At 39.9% G+C, this 17449-nt stretch overlaps 1 protein-coding gene across 2 annotated transcripts; it reads right to left on the minus strand.

The window, feature by feature from the left end:
* Positions 1–7990: 7990 nt before the first annotated feature.
* YEATS4 (YEATS domain containing 4) lies at positions 7991–15340 on the minus strand. 2 transcript variants are annotated; one of them, XM_061639772.1, is made up of 7 exons: positions 15049–15340; positions 11974–12093; positions 11395–11461; positions 11211–11305; positions 9826–9918; positions 9664–9751; positions 7991–8751 (listed from the first exon to the last, which is right to left on the minus strand). In XM_061639772.1, the coding sequence occupies exons 1-7, from the start codon at positions 15097–15099 to the stop codon at positions 8582–8584; spliced, it is 684 nt and encodes a 227-aa protein (XP_061495756.1). In that variant the 5' UTR covers positions 15100–15340; the 3' UTR covers positions 7991–8581. The 2 variants fall into 2 exon arrangements, with proteins under 2 accessions (XP_061495756.1, XP_061495755.1); XM_061639771.1 differs by lacking the exon at positions 15049–15340 and adding an exon at positions 14932–15027.
* Positions 15341–17449: the final 2109 nt, after the last annotated feature.

Genomic DNA, 17449 nt, shown 5'->3' on the forward strand with positions numbered 1-17449 from the left:
GTTGCCACCTAAGCATCCTGTAGAACCAGATTAAAGACTATTCTATATAATAGATATATGCTGCAGCAGCAGCATTTCCTATTATGAGAGAAAATACAATATTTTCACCTCAGCATGTGCCATTCAGATGAAATAGAGAAGATGGAGTATACAATGGCAAACAGAAGATGACTGATGAAAGAACGTTTTTAACTGTTAACTGTGTTTTACAATTTTTTTAACTGTTTTTAGAACTCTTTTTGTTAGTTAAATTGTTTTGTTGATATGTTTGCTGCCCTGGGCACCTTTAGGAGGAAGGGGAGGATGTAAATTTTATTTAATTATAATAATGTTGGTAGGATGATTCCTCTGCCAATTAATATTTATCCACAACTATTTTCCAACGATAAATAATACTAATGTACAAGGGCTTTTATTGCAGTATATTACCCGAATAGATAATACAACTGTAAGATACCCATAACTGAATCTATAGTAACCTCACAGAATCATAGAATAGTAGAGTTGGAAGGGGCCTATAAGGTCATCAAGTCTAACCCCCTGCTCAATGCAGGAATCCAAATCAAAGCATTCCTGACAGATGGCTGTCCAGCTGCCTCTTGAATGCCTCCAGTGTCGGAGAGCCCACTACCTCTCTAGGTAATTGGTTCCATTGTCATATGGCTCTAACAGTTAGGACATTTTTCCTGATGTTCAGTTGAAATCTGGCTTCCTGCAACTTGAGGCCATTATTCCGTGTCCTGCATTATGGGACGACTGAGAAGAGATCCCCCCCCCGGTGTGGCAACCTTTCATGTACTAGAGTGCTATCATATCTCCCCTCAGTCTTCTCCAGGCTAAACATGCCCAGTTCTTTCAGTCTCTCCTCAAAGGGCTTTGTTTCTAGTCCCCTAATCATCCTTGTTGCCCTCCTCTGAACCTGTTCCAGTTTGTCTGCATCCTTCTTGAAGTGCGGAGACCAGAACTGGATGCAGTATTCAAGATGAGGCCTAACCAGTGCTGAATAGAGAGGAACTAATGCTTCATGCGATTTGGAAACTATACTTCTGTTAATGCAGCCTAAAATTGCATTTGCCTTTTTTGCAGCCACATCACACTGTTGGCTCATATTCAACTTGTGATCAACAACAATTCCAAGGTCCTTCTCACATGTCGTATTGCTGAGCCAAGTATCCCCCATCTTATAACTGTGCATTTGGTTTCTTTTTCCTAAGTGTAGAACTTTGCATTGATCCCTGTTGGATTTCATTCTGTTGTTTTCAGCCCAATGCTCCAGCCTGTCAAGGTCCCTTTGAATTTTCTTTCTGTCTTCCACGGTATAGCTGTGCCCCCCAATTTTGTATCATCTGTAAATTTGATAAGCATGCTCTGTACCTCCTCATCCAAGTCATTAATAAAAATGTTGAAGAGCACTGGGCCCAGGACCAAGCCCTGTGGTATCCCACTCGTTCCTTCTGCCCAGTTTGAGAAGGAACCATTGATAAGCACTCTTTGAGTAGGATTCTGGAGCCAACTGTGGATCCACCTGATAGTTGTTCCATCCAGCCCACATTTAGCTAGCTTGCTAATCAGAATCCCATGGGGCACTGTCAAAAGCTTCTCTAAAGTCAAGATATATTATGTCCACAGCACTCCCACAGTCTACAAGGGAGGTTACCTGATCAAAAAACGAGATATGGTTAGTTTGGCAGGATTTGTTCTTCATAAATCCATGTTGGCTCCTAGTAATCACTGCATTGTTTTCAAGGTGCTTACAGAATGACTGCTTTATAACCTGCTCCAGAGTTTTTCCAGGGATTGATGTTAGACTGACTGGTCTGTAGTTCCCTGCTTCCTCTTTTTTGCCCTTTTTGAAGATAGGGATGTTAGTTCTTTTCCAGTCATCTGGCACTTCACCAGTCCTCCATGATTTTGCAAAGATAAACAGCGGTTCTGAGAGTTCTTCAGCCAGTTCCTTCAATACTCTAGGATGCAGTTTATCGGGCCCTGCTGATTTGAACTCGTTCAAAGTGATTAAGTATTCCTTGACCATTTGTCTATCAGTCTCAAGCTCCAATCCTGCCCCTTCTACTTCATGTTTCCCGGGAGGGTCATAGACCCTTTTTTGGGAGAAGACTGAGCCAAAGTAGGAACTGAGCACTTCTGCCTTTTCTTTGTCATCTGTTACCATTTTGCCATCCTCATTGAGTAGCTGTGCCACCATTTCTTTTCTCTGTCTTTTCCTATGGACGTACCTGAAGAAAGCTTTTTTTGTTGCTTTAAGCATCTCTTGCTAACCTCAGCTCATTTCAGTGTTTATATCTCATCCACAAAAGTATCCTCCTAGCTGAAATCTGGTAGTGAAGTTCTGTCTGCAGATCAAACAAGGTCTTTACCTCTTTGTGTACAGCTCTCAGGCTTTCCTTCACAGTTGTCCTTATGTTCCTCCTTTAGGCTTGCTTTAAGGTCCTCACTGCTGCATCCATTTTGTGCTGGACCTCCTATTAAGATACTTTGATTACTTACAAATGTGGTATTATTAGCTCCATCCTGGCTCACTCACCAGCTCACAGTTTCTCTTACAGGAAACAAAAATCCTATACTTTTCACCCGTTTTGAACATCCCCTACTTCCCTGAGTGGTGACAAGCCTGGAGGCAGTATCTACATGGTTCTGTTTCCTTTAGGTAAGAGAGCATTAGAGAATATCTAGTTGTCTTTGTAATAGTTTTATTTAGCTATAGAAGTACAAATACTGGAAGCAAGCAGATTCCTAAAAACAGGCAACAAAACCGATAATGCTGCATTAGATTCGCCAAGACCAATAGTATTGACTCTGTAGTTCTCCTTTCACCCCAAGCTGTTTCCAAACCAGGTAAATTTATGATTCAAACTCTCTGTTGTCTCTGTCTCTGTGCCCAAACTGAAATTCAGATCCAATTAAAATAATTTATCCACATAAGCATATGCATATTAACATTTTTGTTCTTTTGGCTACAACTAATGCTAAAGTAGCCACTTCCTAGCTAACCTGTGGTTATTTAAATTAAAATCAATTATTTTGTAAGTTTGACCAATGCTCCTTCATCCTTTAAAGAATACCTGAAGGCATTTGATCCGCACCTTTTCTGCACATCACAGAGTAATTAAACAAATAGTGCAATAAATCCTCTTTTAGATGCAGTGACACTGATTACCTGGAGAACTGTGACATCTTCCATCTGAAACTGAAAGGCATTAACTAACATTTGAGATGGGCAAGAATTCTGAGTGTACTTACTCAAAACTGTTAAATAATTTTAAATGCTACATGGATATTTAAACATACCATACTATGGGGCAGTTTTTGAGGTGTCTTTTCCTCTTCCTCAAGGGTAGCAATCTGAAGCAGAGGATGAAAGATGTTGGGGTTCGGGCAGCGTAAAGGAAGAGAGGCAATTCAGGAAGATGGGGTTAGAAAGCTGGATTTTGAGTTAAAGCTCAGTTATACAGAGAAAGAATTTGGGTGAGCTAGGTCATGAAAACCCTATTCATAGGGTCGCCATAAGTCAGAATCGACTTGAAGGCAGTACATTTACATTTAGGGCTGTGATTAGGATAATCTAGTTGACACAATGCATGAGAATACATAAACTCAAACACTCTGACCAACTGTTTTGTAGGCCAGACTACCCACACATTGTTAGCATATTAGAATTGGTCTAAGAATTGTTTTTTAATATCAGTTAATTTTTAATGAAGAGACATTAGTTCTCTGGCCTTGATAGCATGCACATTTCTGAGTGCTCTGTCATCACTAAATAACTAATCCTCCATTCCAATATAGACTGTTACTTCCCACTGAGTAACTGTCCATCTCTTGGGTTAGTCATGACAAACCATGTCGGGTGGGTGAAGAAGCAGAGGAAAAGGCAGAAAATGAAAATAATGTTTCCTAACAATATGCATACTATGTTTCTTCAAGTTCAGTTTACTATAGCTGCATTCTCTCATACACAGAAATTGTTAACTGCCTCTTTTTAATTTACTATAAGAAACTCTATATCAGGGGTTTCCAAACTGTGATCTGTGGACCACAGCTTTATTCTGGTGGTCAGTGATGTGTCTGTAAAAACAGAATTCACAGTCATATAGCATCTAGCACGACATTTTGCAATTGCTACAACAGGCAGAAAATTAAGTAGTCCACCAAGACTCTCAGCAATTTTTAAGTGGTCCATAGGGGGAAAGGTTTAAGAACCACTGCTCTAAATTGTCTGTAAATCAAGTTATCAACCACAAAGTATAGAAAGTTGCAAAAATGACCAGCACTAAATGCTTTATTTGGAAGTATGTCCCAGTGATGTCAGAGAGATGCATTTCCATGCCCTACAATTCGGGTCAGAATGAAAAGCCTTGAAATTCAGAGCTACAAGGTATCATGTTGAACTTGTGTTTATGGATATGACTATTAGGCACTGCATTATAACCCTCTATAAAAAGGATGGCTAACCTTTTTTGGTCCAAGGATCACATTTACTCTTGTCCAACCCTCTGAGGGCTGCATGCCAGCAGTGGTTGTGGCCGAAAGTGGATATGACCATCTCACAATCTCATGTGCACACAAAGGATACAAACAAGCAGGCCGTCACACAGAGGCACACAACCCCTCCTAAGCTGATCCATGGAGATCAGCTGAGGAGGGGGCGTTATTGCTTTCCTCTCATCAAATGGTAAGTTTGATGACGAGAGATGAGATTATCTCCATTAGGACACCGGGTTTTGCCCACCCCAACACCCATATCTACTTTTTAAAAAATTCATTTTATTTATTTATTTATTTATTGCCACTGCTGCCAAAATTGTTCAGGTCTTGGAGAGGCAAGGACCGTGTGCCTGAACTGGCGATTAGCTAACCTGTACTATAAGCATCAGGACTAAATAGTGTTCTCCATTAAATAGTACTTCATCTCTGCCAACTTTTTTCTTTTTGGACAACCAATGTTTTCAATGCACATATTATTTTGTTGCTTGAGCTCTTTTGTTTCATTGGCATTGCATAGTGGCCAAAAGTCACAGTGTATCATCATTTTAAGATGTTTCTAATGTACTAAAGTATATCAACTATATTTTATTATGGGCCTTGAGAGAACTTTCGTCGTTCTTAACAAAAGTTATTAATAAGAAACAAAACAGCAGTGTGATTGTGTACACAGTTGCCACCTGCTGCACAATGTATGAACGGCAGATCAAAACAAATTAGTTTTAGCCAAGTTTATGTGACACAAGTCATAAAAAGCAGAACAACGTGGTGCAAGACAGTTAAGAAACTGATTTAATGTGGAGGGGTGTCCAAAATAGTCATCAGCTTTGAACCTGTTTTAAAACAGCTGCATTGGTTGCCGGTTTATTTCCAGGTCTAATTCAAGATGCTCACATGAGTGTTTAGAGCCCCAAATGACTTAGGTTCCAAATATTTGAAAGACCACCTCCTTCCCTACAGGCCCTCTTGGACATTAAGACTGATAGAGGGGACCCTCTTGGAAGCTTCAACACCTAACAAGTTTGGGGAAATGGTGGCTCGGAACAGGGCATTATATGTGGCAGCCCCTAACTTGTGGAACTCCCTCCCCACAGAGGTGCATCTGGTAACTTTACTGTACGTTTTTCAGCAAATGCTGCAGACGCACCTCTTTACCCTGGCCTTTCACACTTGAGGTCTGTTTTTATGGCCTACCCTATTTTTTACAAGGCTAGTACCAGAGGGTGGCCAGGTTGGGCCCTGCCCAAAGGCCCCTCCTTAGGGTGGGGTTGGTAGTGCTGCTTTACTTACTTATTTAAAATATTTCTATCCTGCCCTTCTACCCTATAATAGGGCACTCAGGGTGGCTTACAAAAATAAAATCAAACATACATAATAAAATTGTATACAATAAAATCATAAAAACATTAAATTAAAATACATAAAATACAATATATATATATATATATATATATATATATATATATATATATACACACATATATAAATATATCATTTTTGTAAATTGTATTGCTTTCATTGATGTATTTTATACTTGTGTTCATTTTTCTTTGTAAGCCGCCTTGAGGGCCTTTGGCCAAAAGGCGGGGTATAAATAAATTTAATAATAATAATAATAATAATATATAGGGAGTGGTACTAAAGGGGACTACAAGGGTAAAATTTAACGTAGAAGGTATAAAATCAAAAAATCAGTGTCAGGCTCTACCTTCAGTCCTTTCCGCTATCTGCGCTGTGGATCATGGTGAGGGAGCTCCCAAGCAACCCCCTACTACTGCGCAGGTCTGTGACCCTTCCCCCCCCCACATGCTCCACCTACCTCTCCCTTGATGTATTTTTCCAATATTTACAGTTTAGGAATAGTTACTAAACATGGCTTTCTCTGAGAAAGTACTAAATTTGAAAATTTGATGTTGAAATAACAATCAAGGCATTTATTAAGTAAAATAAACACAATTATTATGAAGACAGGTATTTCAATCAATTCTTACCAACCTAAATGGGAAAATGATCTGGATTGTGAAATTCCATCAGTTGTCTGGAGATGCCTGTAGCAGAATGTCCCACAATACACTATCAGTATCAGTCTAGAATAAAGCAACACGTCTTAATCACATTTACAAAACAAGTAGTTCATCTTGGAGGTGTATATCACATAATGCTAACTTTTGACATTTTTGAACCTGTCCTAGAATAAGGAATTTTGGGAGATGTCATAAAAGAAATTGAAATTATGAAGTATGTTTTACTAGCAAACCCATGAGTCACCTTATTTAGGAATATTAAAGATTCAATGCTAGCAACGGCAGAGAAATGGTTGAGCGTTTATTGACAGCAGCCCAAATAACTATCTGTTATAATTCAGGGGGTGGAAGAAATAAGGACACTGGATGACTGGTTAACTAGAGGGATATAGTATTTTATTAAATTGACCAGAGAGGATAGTCAGGTTTACAATTACTGTGTTGAAAAATGCCTTTTTATCATATACTGGTGCAATAAGGTGCAAGAAAATACAACTCTACATAACACTATTGGGAATACTATTGGGAAATTTATGTTTATGAATTTGGTGAAGCACCTAGCATATTAGTTGGTCTTTATTTTGGTAAATTGTATTGCATTTTTCTGTCATTGTTCTGTATTTATTGTAAAAACATTTTAAAAAAGAAACGCCAAACTTGGAAAATAAAATGAGGAAATGGAACAGGGCCCTGCCCCAAATGCCTGTGTGCATCAGCCCCATGTGCTGTCCCTGAGGATCCCACGTGGAGCAGAGAAAGTCCACGGGGGGGGATTATTTGCATTCTCCTGAAGTAGAATAGAATCCTCTGTGTGATCAGGGGTTCTACTCATGCCAGAGAATGCAAATAGAAGCCTCTTGCAGACCTTCCATGCGTGTGCACTCCTACTGCCTACCCATATTTAAACATTCCATGTTCAGGCAAATGCCAGAACTTAGCTAAGTATTCTATTCAGAATGAGTCTGTGGTTCATCTATGGCAGGGGTCACCAACCTTTTGGGGTCTGTGGGCACATTTCCAAACCACAGAATCCATCATGGGCTCCCTCCACATAGTGCAACTGAGTATACTGTCTACAATATCATGCTTCTTTTCATCCTAATTTCAGCAGGGAGAGGGGACCTTGTGGGTGCCAGGGGTCTGCACTGATGCCATGCTGGTGGCCCTGACCTATGGAGTGATTTTATTTGTGCCTACCCATACATGGAAATGTTTTTGGGGTTTTTTTTTTACTCATACTGCACAGAAAAGTAGGAATTTGCTAATTTTTCTCAAAATTAATGGAAGAAAGATTAGTAAAATATTTGAGAACTGCACTAAAGAAGCCCAATGGAATTATGTTCACATCAAATTGCATGTTGTCAGGTGACTCAATAAATCTTATGTGTATACATTAATTTATTACAAAATAACTGTTTCTATGCTGTATATACTTTGTAATACCAAAGAAAAAATATGCAAGGCAGTTCCCATAAAAATTTATTCATGAAACTCAAAGCAATAAAACATAGTTACTGTCTCCAATTCACATAGGGTCATGAATAATCAGCTTTATAATCTGTCAATGTAAAATCCATAATTGATTCTTCAACAACAGCTTTATCAGACAATTCTGACTAGTTTGGAAGCAGAGGCAGACTTACTTCATATACAAATGAAACAATTTTTCTTCTATCCAGGTAAACGGATTGTATCAAGTAAACTAGTACTTTAACACATATATTGTGAAGGGATTTCATACCCGGCTCAGTAAACTACAATATGAACATGCTTGTGTGTGGAATACTGTTCCACAAAGACAACTTAAAAAAAAACCCTAATTTTTACAGAGAACCACACTATTTAATAAGAAAAATGGGAAGACAATTGTAATTAAACTATGAAAATATTTTATTATTAAACTTTTAATTAGTGAAATGTTACATACAAAAAGTTCCCCTTTCTCCTCAAAAAACCTTTGGAACACATTTTGCCCTTAAAATTTTTTAGAAGATACATTGTTGGTTCCATGATAACAATAGGCTTCACTTTTAGACCCTGCAAAATGTATGTACTTGTTATATGTCTTTAGACTGATCATCATCCTCAAGTTTCCTGATTTCATTTTTCAAGCAGTTGATAGTTTCACGACTTGCTTTTAATCTTTCTTTAAGTTCTGCAATCTCAAAACTGGTTTTCTTTTTGGCAGCTTCCAGCTTCTCCCTGGTTTTTACTTCTACATTGGCAACTAAGAGCAAGACAGACATATGCATATTACTAAGACAACTCCAAAGCACAGTTGAACATTTGGAAAAATCAATTAACTCTTTCTGATCTACTTTATTTTCTTTAGAATCCAATAGATGGAAACAGCTTAGATGGACATTCAGATGTGATCTTTTTTGCATGTATTTGACAAGCTTGATTTCTAAGACACTATTTGCTCCAGAGGGTAGTACCTGAACCAACAAATTCAGGAAAAAAGATTTGGACGAAATCTTAGCAAGGATTTCTTGACTGTTCAAACTGTTTGACCATGGAAAAGACTGCCTTGGAGAGTGGTGTACACTTCTTTGTTAGAAGCTTTTAAGCAGAGGCTGTATGGCCACCTATCAGGGATGCTATAGTAGTGGATTTCCTGCACTGGCAGGGGATGACTAGGTGACCTTTGTCATTTACAACTCTATGACTTCCTAAAAAATAATTTAAATCAATTGTTGTATATAAGTGCTATTTAAAGACTCTAGAATATGCATAATGTTAACAGTCTGGATGTGAGATTCTTTTTCACTTTTAGGTAGGAGAACCCATGTGCTACTTAAGTGCTGTCACTGTGCACTTCAAAATTACTACTATACAGAACCAGCCCCTCCATATTTATTGTTCTATATCTGGAATGACAGCAACAGTAGGAATCAGAAGGGTTTTTGGGGGGAACTTGTCAGTATATTCTACCCCACATACAGTGAAGAGCAGTATCCATCATAACAGAAAAATAAACATTTCATATAAAATATAAAGCCAATTTTACATAATTTGGACAAGTTGCAAAAGCAGAATTTTATGTACAGTTATGACTTTTATCTTCAAAACAATTGCAAAGATGTCCAAGTTCTAATTCATCTAAAATTCACATATAGTATTAGCATTCAGAACTTACACTCTGTTTCATGCTTATAAGCACCAAGTGTTAACTGACGAGATGTAGTCAGCAGTTGCTGCATCATAGCAGTAGGATCCTGAAATATCTAAAATAAATAAATTAATTTTTTTATTATACTGGCTCAGACTATTGTTTTCCATTATACTTTTATTTTCTTACCATCTCATCATAAAATTCAGAAACTACGGTTTTCTTCCCCAGGATTGCATTAGTGTCAGACTGAAACAGCTTTAGCAAGTGATACAGTGTCACCTGTGCAAGACAAAGACATATGTTTACTACACTAAAATAAATTTTTAACCTGCACAAGAGGAATTATTTTAACTTTATACAGGCCAGATCCACAATGGTTAACACTAAGGCAGCATCCATTCAGGGACAGAAGCATTTACTGTATTTAGTTACAGCTAATGAATTCAGCTTCTTTTTAAAAACCCAACAACCCTCCCAAGTATTTTTCCATAATTCTTTATAAATCAACTTTCAAAACTTTCACTGGCCTGACACAAGGCACTGGACAAATAAAACAACCTATGTCATGACAGTATTTAGAAAACTAGTATTCTTTACAAACTAAATAAGCATGTGCACACTAATTGTGCTTGGCACACAAATTAGGGACGCCACTATCTCTGGGCTCTTATGCCTTCAACTGTGTCCTGGCCAATTCCATTGAATTCAGGCTCAGACTCACTGGTGTGTTTTTTTCCGTTATGTTTAATGTGGAATTTCAGCTTAAAACATTTCATAGATCAGCTTACAGGTTACATAGATTTCTGCATCTCTACATACTATAACTAGACAAGACTACTCAAGCTAAGGGAGTTGTTGCAGCAATCAGACACACCCCTTGAGGTCCTTCAAGCAGGGTCAGGGCAGGCTCCCTCTATGAGTGGTGAATGCTTCTCTGAATAGGACCGCATGCGCAACTGAGCACTCCTCCTAAGTTGAAAAGCTGGCACTATCTGTGCACGCCTGTTCATCTGACTGTGTATCTTTGGCGATGGTGGCACTTCATTGAGATCTTCCTTGGACGTTGGCTCTAGCTGAGTCTCTGGCTCCTCCTCCTCTAGAACAGGTGTGTACGGCAACGGCTTGGGTGAATGGGGGGGGGAGAAGCGGCTGACTCATTGTCAGACATTGTTTCTTCAGTTGTAACTGGAGTTAAGGGGTGGAGGGTCATTGTCAAAAGTGCTGAAGCCTCCTGTTTCAGTCCTCCCCTGCTGCAACCCGCTGGGCCCCTCCTCTCGATCCCATTCTATTTCTTCCTCTTCCTAACCAGTCCAGGAACGCACCACAGGGCTCATGACAAACAGTGCTTAAAATACAGAATTTCAGCAAGCCCCATTTCTCTCATCATAATAGTATTATAGGGCAAACTGCAACACTACAAGCAACATTTAAAAGTCAAAGGAATCCTCAATGGACTCTAGCAATGCTTATGGCAGCTGATATACTGCAACTAATATGAAACAGAGTTTGGTTTCTTCAGTATAATCATATATGAAAAGCAGCTCTTTGCTATTGCTAGTATGAATACTCACAGGTCTTTCATTAGGATCAATAAAAAATATCTTGATGATGATTTCAAATTCACCCCAGCCTGTTTCAGTGATTTCGTATGGTGGTTTAGTTACAACTAAAATAGACCAAAAGAAGTAACATAAGCCCCATCTTCTCTGAAAACTAATTCAAGTGTTGTATCTACTAAACAAAATTAAGCCATACCTCTCAATGGATTACCATAGCTTTCATGCAACTTAAATTGGATTTTCTTTACATAAGCAGACATATCCTAGGACAAACACAGCCAACAATTACACGTTTACTAATATACTTTATAGTGTTTCTTTGTTCTCTTTTAGTCCCCTCATAGCCTACCACAAATTTACTTACACGATATTAGCAGTTTTTACACTGCTGATGCTTGCAATATTTGTATGACCTCTAATCTAGTTTTTCCCTAAGATGCTTTCAGAAACAAGCCCCCAATACTAAGCGTATTTACAAAAAAATTAAGTGCATTCCACATAAAGACACTTCAGATGACAACCTAAGGAGAATTTGAACTACCCAATTTCTTTATATTGTAATCTTTCCAAGAGTATTCCCTATATCTTTTCTTCTGTAGTCACCATTTTGTTTATTCTACTGTATAGTTCCTGGTCTTGAAAGCTGCATACATAGTTATCTCATGAATATTTAAAACATCAACAGTATTCAAGAGATCAGGAAAGAACAGAAAATTAAAGTTTGCACATGTGACCATGTGTGCTATATACAATTATCAGAGAATGTTTTGCTTACCTCATTTCTATAAGGCTTAACATAAACTGTCCACTGATGTGTGTGTCCATCTTCTTCTCGCTTCTTCCCAAAATAGCGTGCAACATTCCCATAAACTATAGGTTTCACAATAGTAACACCCTTCAAACAGGAAAGAGATATACAAAATATTTTTTCAGAAATCTGCTTAACAGAAAAACACACTTTTCAGATAAACTTACTTTCTTCCATTATACACCAAAATATATACTTAGTTGAGAATGACAGTGAGCGCTTCATTGGTTTTTGTTTTAAGAAATTCAAACTGACTAAGTCTAAATAACAAAATATCATTTTCTAAATTTCTAACTAGAGTACGTTCTAAAACTTGCTAAGTAGATGCAACTTCCAAAATCCACCATAATGTTGAGGTTCCAATTTGGTGATAGTGGGAAACATTACTTGTTCACATATACACCCTTTCTGAAATAAACATCAAGTAGTTGCTAAGCAGGTCTGGTTCTGGTTCCAGTCAACACCTAGATGGGAGACTGACTGAGAACGCAGTATTGTACTCACACATGCAGTGCCCTGAGTATCATGATGAGAGGATAGACATGAACAAACAAGTAAACAAAAGAAGACCATGGCATTATGGAGAGACTCAGGACACAACACGCACAGTCCAACCCTACACACGCTTAGGCTGCAACCCAATACATGTCTACTCAGAACTACACTCCACTGGCTTCAATGGGACTTACTCCCAGGTAAGTGTGTATTGGATTGCAGCTTTAGCCAATTAACTGATTAAAAGCCTTCTGAACAACTAAATAACTGCCCATAATTTATTAAAGTATTTGTAAGCCACACTTTTCATGGAGTATGTCCAGGTGGCTTACAACATACAAAGGCACAAAAAATATATATCTAAATAAAAACAATATTAAACATCAATAACACTGTATTGACTAGGGTGTGTGTGTGGGTAGAAAATCATGTTAAAAGGCCTGTCTAAAAAGTTTGGGTTTTAACAGACACCTGAAAGAAAGGAGGGATGGTTTCTGCTGAACTTCTATTGGTAGGGAGGTCCACAGGGCAGGGACTTTCACACTAAAGGTGGAGGCCAGCCAACCCTCAGGGGCGCGGGAAACCACCAAAAGCACCCCATCAGATCTCAGTGATTAAGATGGAACATATGTAGTCAGATGATCCTTAAGGCACTTTGGGCCCAAGTTGTTTAGGGCTTTATGCATTAGCACAAGTACATTGTGCCTGGCAACAAACTGGTAACCAGTGCAGCGCTTTCAATAGCAGGGTAACATGTTGTCAGTAATCTTCTCCTGTAAGCAGTGTAGCCACTGCATTTTGCACTATTTGCAGCTTCCAGACCAGATACAAGGGCAGCCCCACATAAACCGTGTTACCGTAATTGAGTCTTGAGGTTACCAACACCTGGACCACTGGGGTCAGGCTGTCACAGTCCAAGAATTGTCACATTTGGCATACCAGTCAAAGTTGGAAGAAAGTACCACTGGCCACAAGAGTTCATGTGAGCCTCTAGTGACAGAGATGGATCAAGAAGTACCCCCACACTGTGTAACAGCAACCCCATCCAAGACAGGCGATGTCAGGAACCACCCACCCAAAAGGCCTCCACTGTTCCAGGGTTCAAGTTCAGTTTATTGACCCTCAGTCCACCACTGCATCCAGACACCAGTCCAGGGCTTGCACAGCCCCTCCTGATTTAGATGTAATGGAGAAATGGAGCGGGGTATCATCAGCATAGCATACTGATGGTACCTTGCTCCAAAACTCCTGATAGCCGCTCCCAACAGCTTCATATAGATGTTGAATGGCACTGAGGACATGATAGTGCCCTGTGGCAATGAACTAGGCAATTTTTAAAGAAAAATTTAAAACATTTAAGCAGCCATGTCTGGGCTGGGATTATTTCCTAGTAGACCTCCTGTGGGCCAGAGATTTCATAGCAGAGGGGCAGCTGGAACATCCAGTGCTGGGAGACAGGCTTTCAACATCTTTGCTTTGCCGCCCCCTCCAGCATCAACAACAAGAGCAAGAGAATGGGAGAGACAGCAACAGACATCAGTGAGGAAGCCTTGGCCTGTGAGGCAGTAACAACCGTCTGCTAGTCTGTCCCAGGCTAGAAGTTTCAACAACAGAGTGGCACTTCTCGGAATATCAGAGAACTAAGGGTGAAACATCTATACACTTTAGTAACCATCATATCAACACTTATTTTATTGCATTTTAAATGTATTATAAGCCACCTCAAGAAATTCAGTTAGTAGGCAGGGTGCCAATATTTCAAAATAAAAAATGCCCTTTTAAAAATAGTACAATATCTGTGGCAGAGTTTTTTTTACTCATATGCAGATTTACACAGGTCTTGCGTATTGGTAAAAATTGACAAAATGTTTTTTTTAATTGGGTAACAGACCTAAAAAAAAAGACCATTTGTGATGGTTTTGTGGATTCCTTCCCTACAGCTTCTGAAGCCACTATTTAATATGCACACCGCCCAAGGCATGGAAATCCAGAAATAGCCTCAAAGAGCAAGCACTTCAAACTATTTTAACGATGCTAGTGTAGAATAACGGATAAAGTAGCTATAGTCCTACAGAGAGATGGATGGGTATATATATATTAGAAAGAAGCAAGTTCAAAAGTACAAAAACGGGAGGGGGGGAATCTCCAGCATCACCTTTAAATTAAAAGAGATCGAATGAGAAACAAGGATGAGCATAAAAAGCTGCCTTAAACCATTGTAGTATTTGCCTTTTGGAGCCTACTGTTGTCTATTCTGACTGACACCTTCTCATATAAGGATTTTTCATGTCACCAAGGATCTTTTTAACTGGCGACAGAGAATCGAATTCTGGACCTTCCACGCTCAAAGCCACGGCTGTACCACTGAATTACATTGCCTCTTCCTATTATCTCTCCCCTCTAGCATCCCAGCAGGATTTTGGAATCTACCTGGCCGTCAAAGTAACCGTTAGCGAGACGACATAGAACCGACCGGCACTTTCTGAAAAAGCGCGAACCCCCCCGCCCCGCACTCATAGCCTTCCTTTCAGTCCCCGGCGCTCGCACCTTCACTCTTCCCCCCGAGTCAGGCCCAAACTCAGCCATTCTCTTGAACATATTGCACCGGAAGGAAAGGCTCCTCACGCCGCTGTAGAGCAGCAAGTCTGAGCTAGGGCAAGGACTCCCCCATCTGCCCGCTCGCCTCAGGGAGAGAGAACAGGGTAATAACAGCCCCGGTTCCCGAGCCGTCCGCCCCTCTCTCAGCAGTACCCATCACCCTTCCGTGGCTGCCTCTCCGTGTTCAACAGCTTCCGGGTGAAAAGCAGAGCTCAATTTAGCTCGGATTGAACCTAGCGCCTCCAACCTTCACATCCGAGAAGCGAATTTGTATCGCGTGGCGTCCTACTGTCTCCGCCTCATGACCCGGAGGTGAAAAGCTAAGTGGGCAAGACCAAGCCGCTAGTTTCTAAAACCGCAACCTAAAAAGGTCCTGCACATTTTGTGTGAATATGCAAAATAATAATAATGTTGCAATCTTCTGCACATGTATTGGGGAGTAAGGCCTATTTAACTTAAGACTCACTTCGATAAGCCTTATTCCCCAACAAATGTGCAGAAGATTGCAACTTGATCCCCCCCCCCTCCGGCGTATTCATACAAAAAAAAGAGCAAACTTTTCAGGAGGCGCTTTTACAATAAACCAGTCTTCAGTTAAACTCGGTGGAACTTTTTGAGCGCTTGGGCTGCCTGCATCAGTGTGTTGGTGAACTGAAGATGTCCAATCCTATGCATGTTTACGCAAAAAAAGTCTCACTGTATAATGACTCTCCAATTAAATGGGTGGGGAAATTAAAATGGACTGCCTTCAAGTCGATTCTGACATATGGTGACCCTATGAATAGGGTTTTCATGGTAAGCAGTATTCAGAAGGGGTTTACCACTGCCTTCCTCTGAGAGGCAGTGACTGGCCCAAGGTCACCCAGTGAGCTTCATGGCTATGTGGGGATTAAAACCCTGGTCTCCCAGGTCATAGTCCAACATTCTAACCACTACAGTACACTGGCTCTCTTGGTGGAGGGGGAACTAGGCTCAAATCCCACTTCATCACAATGTTTGAGTGATCTTGGGCCAGTGACTCTCAGCCTACCTTTCCTCAGAAGCTTGTGATAAAATAAAATGGGGATGGGCTGAGAGGAGAAATGCTACTAGCTGTCTTTTCGGTGGCAGTGGGGTGGAATACTATGCCACAAGAAAACAATTCCCCTAAATCATGGGGCTAACACACTAAAGCTGCAATCCAATACACACTTTCCTGGGAGTAAGTCCCATTGAACCCAATAGAGGGGTTACTTCTGAGTACACATGTATTGGGTTGCACACTAAGGTATGAGGTTATCATACCTTGAATGGTAGATTTAAGGCAGGCACATCCACTCTTACTAATACAGCACCCTTTTCTCAGGAGGCATGCCCAACTGATGCTTAACTTAATTGGCAGCTAAGCAACTTGACTTGCTACTAAATCTTGACAGCTACTTTGTATTTACTGAATATCTTACTTTGAGGAGATAACTCATAGTTCTACAATGTATAAGGCCAGAGAAAGAAAACGTTAAGGCAGCATTCCCCAATCACCCCAAATGTAGCTGGAGCATAATTTGCATAATTCCCAACCTTTGGACATGCTTAACCTTAAAATTAATTAGTCTGTACTGTTTTAAAGCCATGTTGATCATTAGAATAATTTTTTAACATCCAACAGGCTACTTATCTTTGTTAGGGCAAATAAGTTGCCAAACAGTTTGCAAGCTTTGCAAGACTGTTTTTCATTCAGGGTTGTATTGAACAAGCAAAAGGCTGTGTGTGTTCTGGAGAATGGTATACAAGTCTCAGTGTAGGCCATGGTGAAATTTCAGAGTTGATAGAATTTCACAAGATTATATGTATGAGATGGGATCAAGATATGTGCATGGGATGGAGCTCATGCTACAAGTTTGTATTGAGCCCCAAAAATGATGCTCTTCTCCTAAATTCCAACAAGACAACTTACTAAATGTAGACTGTACATTCTAGCTAGGGGATACAGTAGGGCCCCGCTTTACAGCGATTCGCTAATACAGCTGTCTCAATTAGATGCAATTAGACTAAAGCCTCACTCATACAGCATTTGTTCCGCTTTTATGGCGGTTTTCTGGCATCCCGCACCATTCTATTCAATGGATTCCGCTTTACAGCGGTTTTCACTTTACAGCAGGGTTCCAGAACGTAACCCGCCGTATGAGTGGGGCCCCTCTGTAGTATACTCTCAAAGTCCTTCACACAAATCCACAGGACATATGAAAAAGCAGTTTCAGAACAGAGTCAGCCAGTGCGGTTTTTTTGGAGGGGCCTGCATGAAGGTTGCTTATGTGTTACTAATGGAATGTGCAAATTTTGCTGCCAAGTGTCAAGTGTTTCCTAACAGGGG

The sequence above is a fragment of the Rhineura floridana genome, chromosome 8 (assembly GCF_030035675.1).
Source record: "Rhineura floridana isolate rRhiFlo1 chromosome 8, rRhiFlo1.hap2, whole genome shotgun sequence".
Classification (NCBI taxonomy): domain Eukaryota; kingdom Metazoa; phylum Chordata; class Lepidosauria; order Squamata; family Rhineuridae; genus Rhineura; species Rhineura floridana.

Coding starts and splice junctions, on each gene's coding strand:
- YEATS4 (XM_061639771.1), bottom strand. CDS start 15,018: ATGAGTGCGGGGCGGGGGGGTTCGCGCTTTTTCAGAAAGTGCCGGTCG. Junction 12,094..14,931: donor ACGGTTACTTTGACGGCCAG/GTAGATTCCAAA, acceptor TCCTGTTTGAAG/GGTGTTACTATTGTGAAACC. Junction 9,919..11,210: donor TTGATCCTAATGAAAGACCT/GTGAGTATTCAT, acceptor TGTCTTGCACAG/GTGACACTGTATCACTTGCT.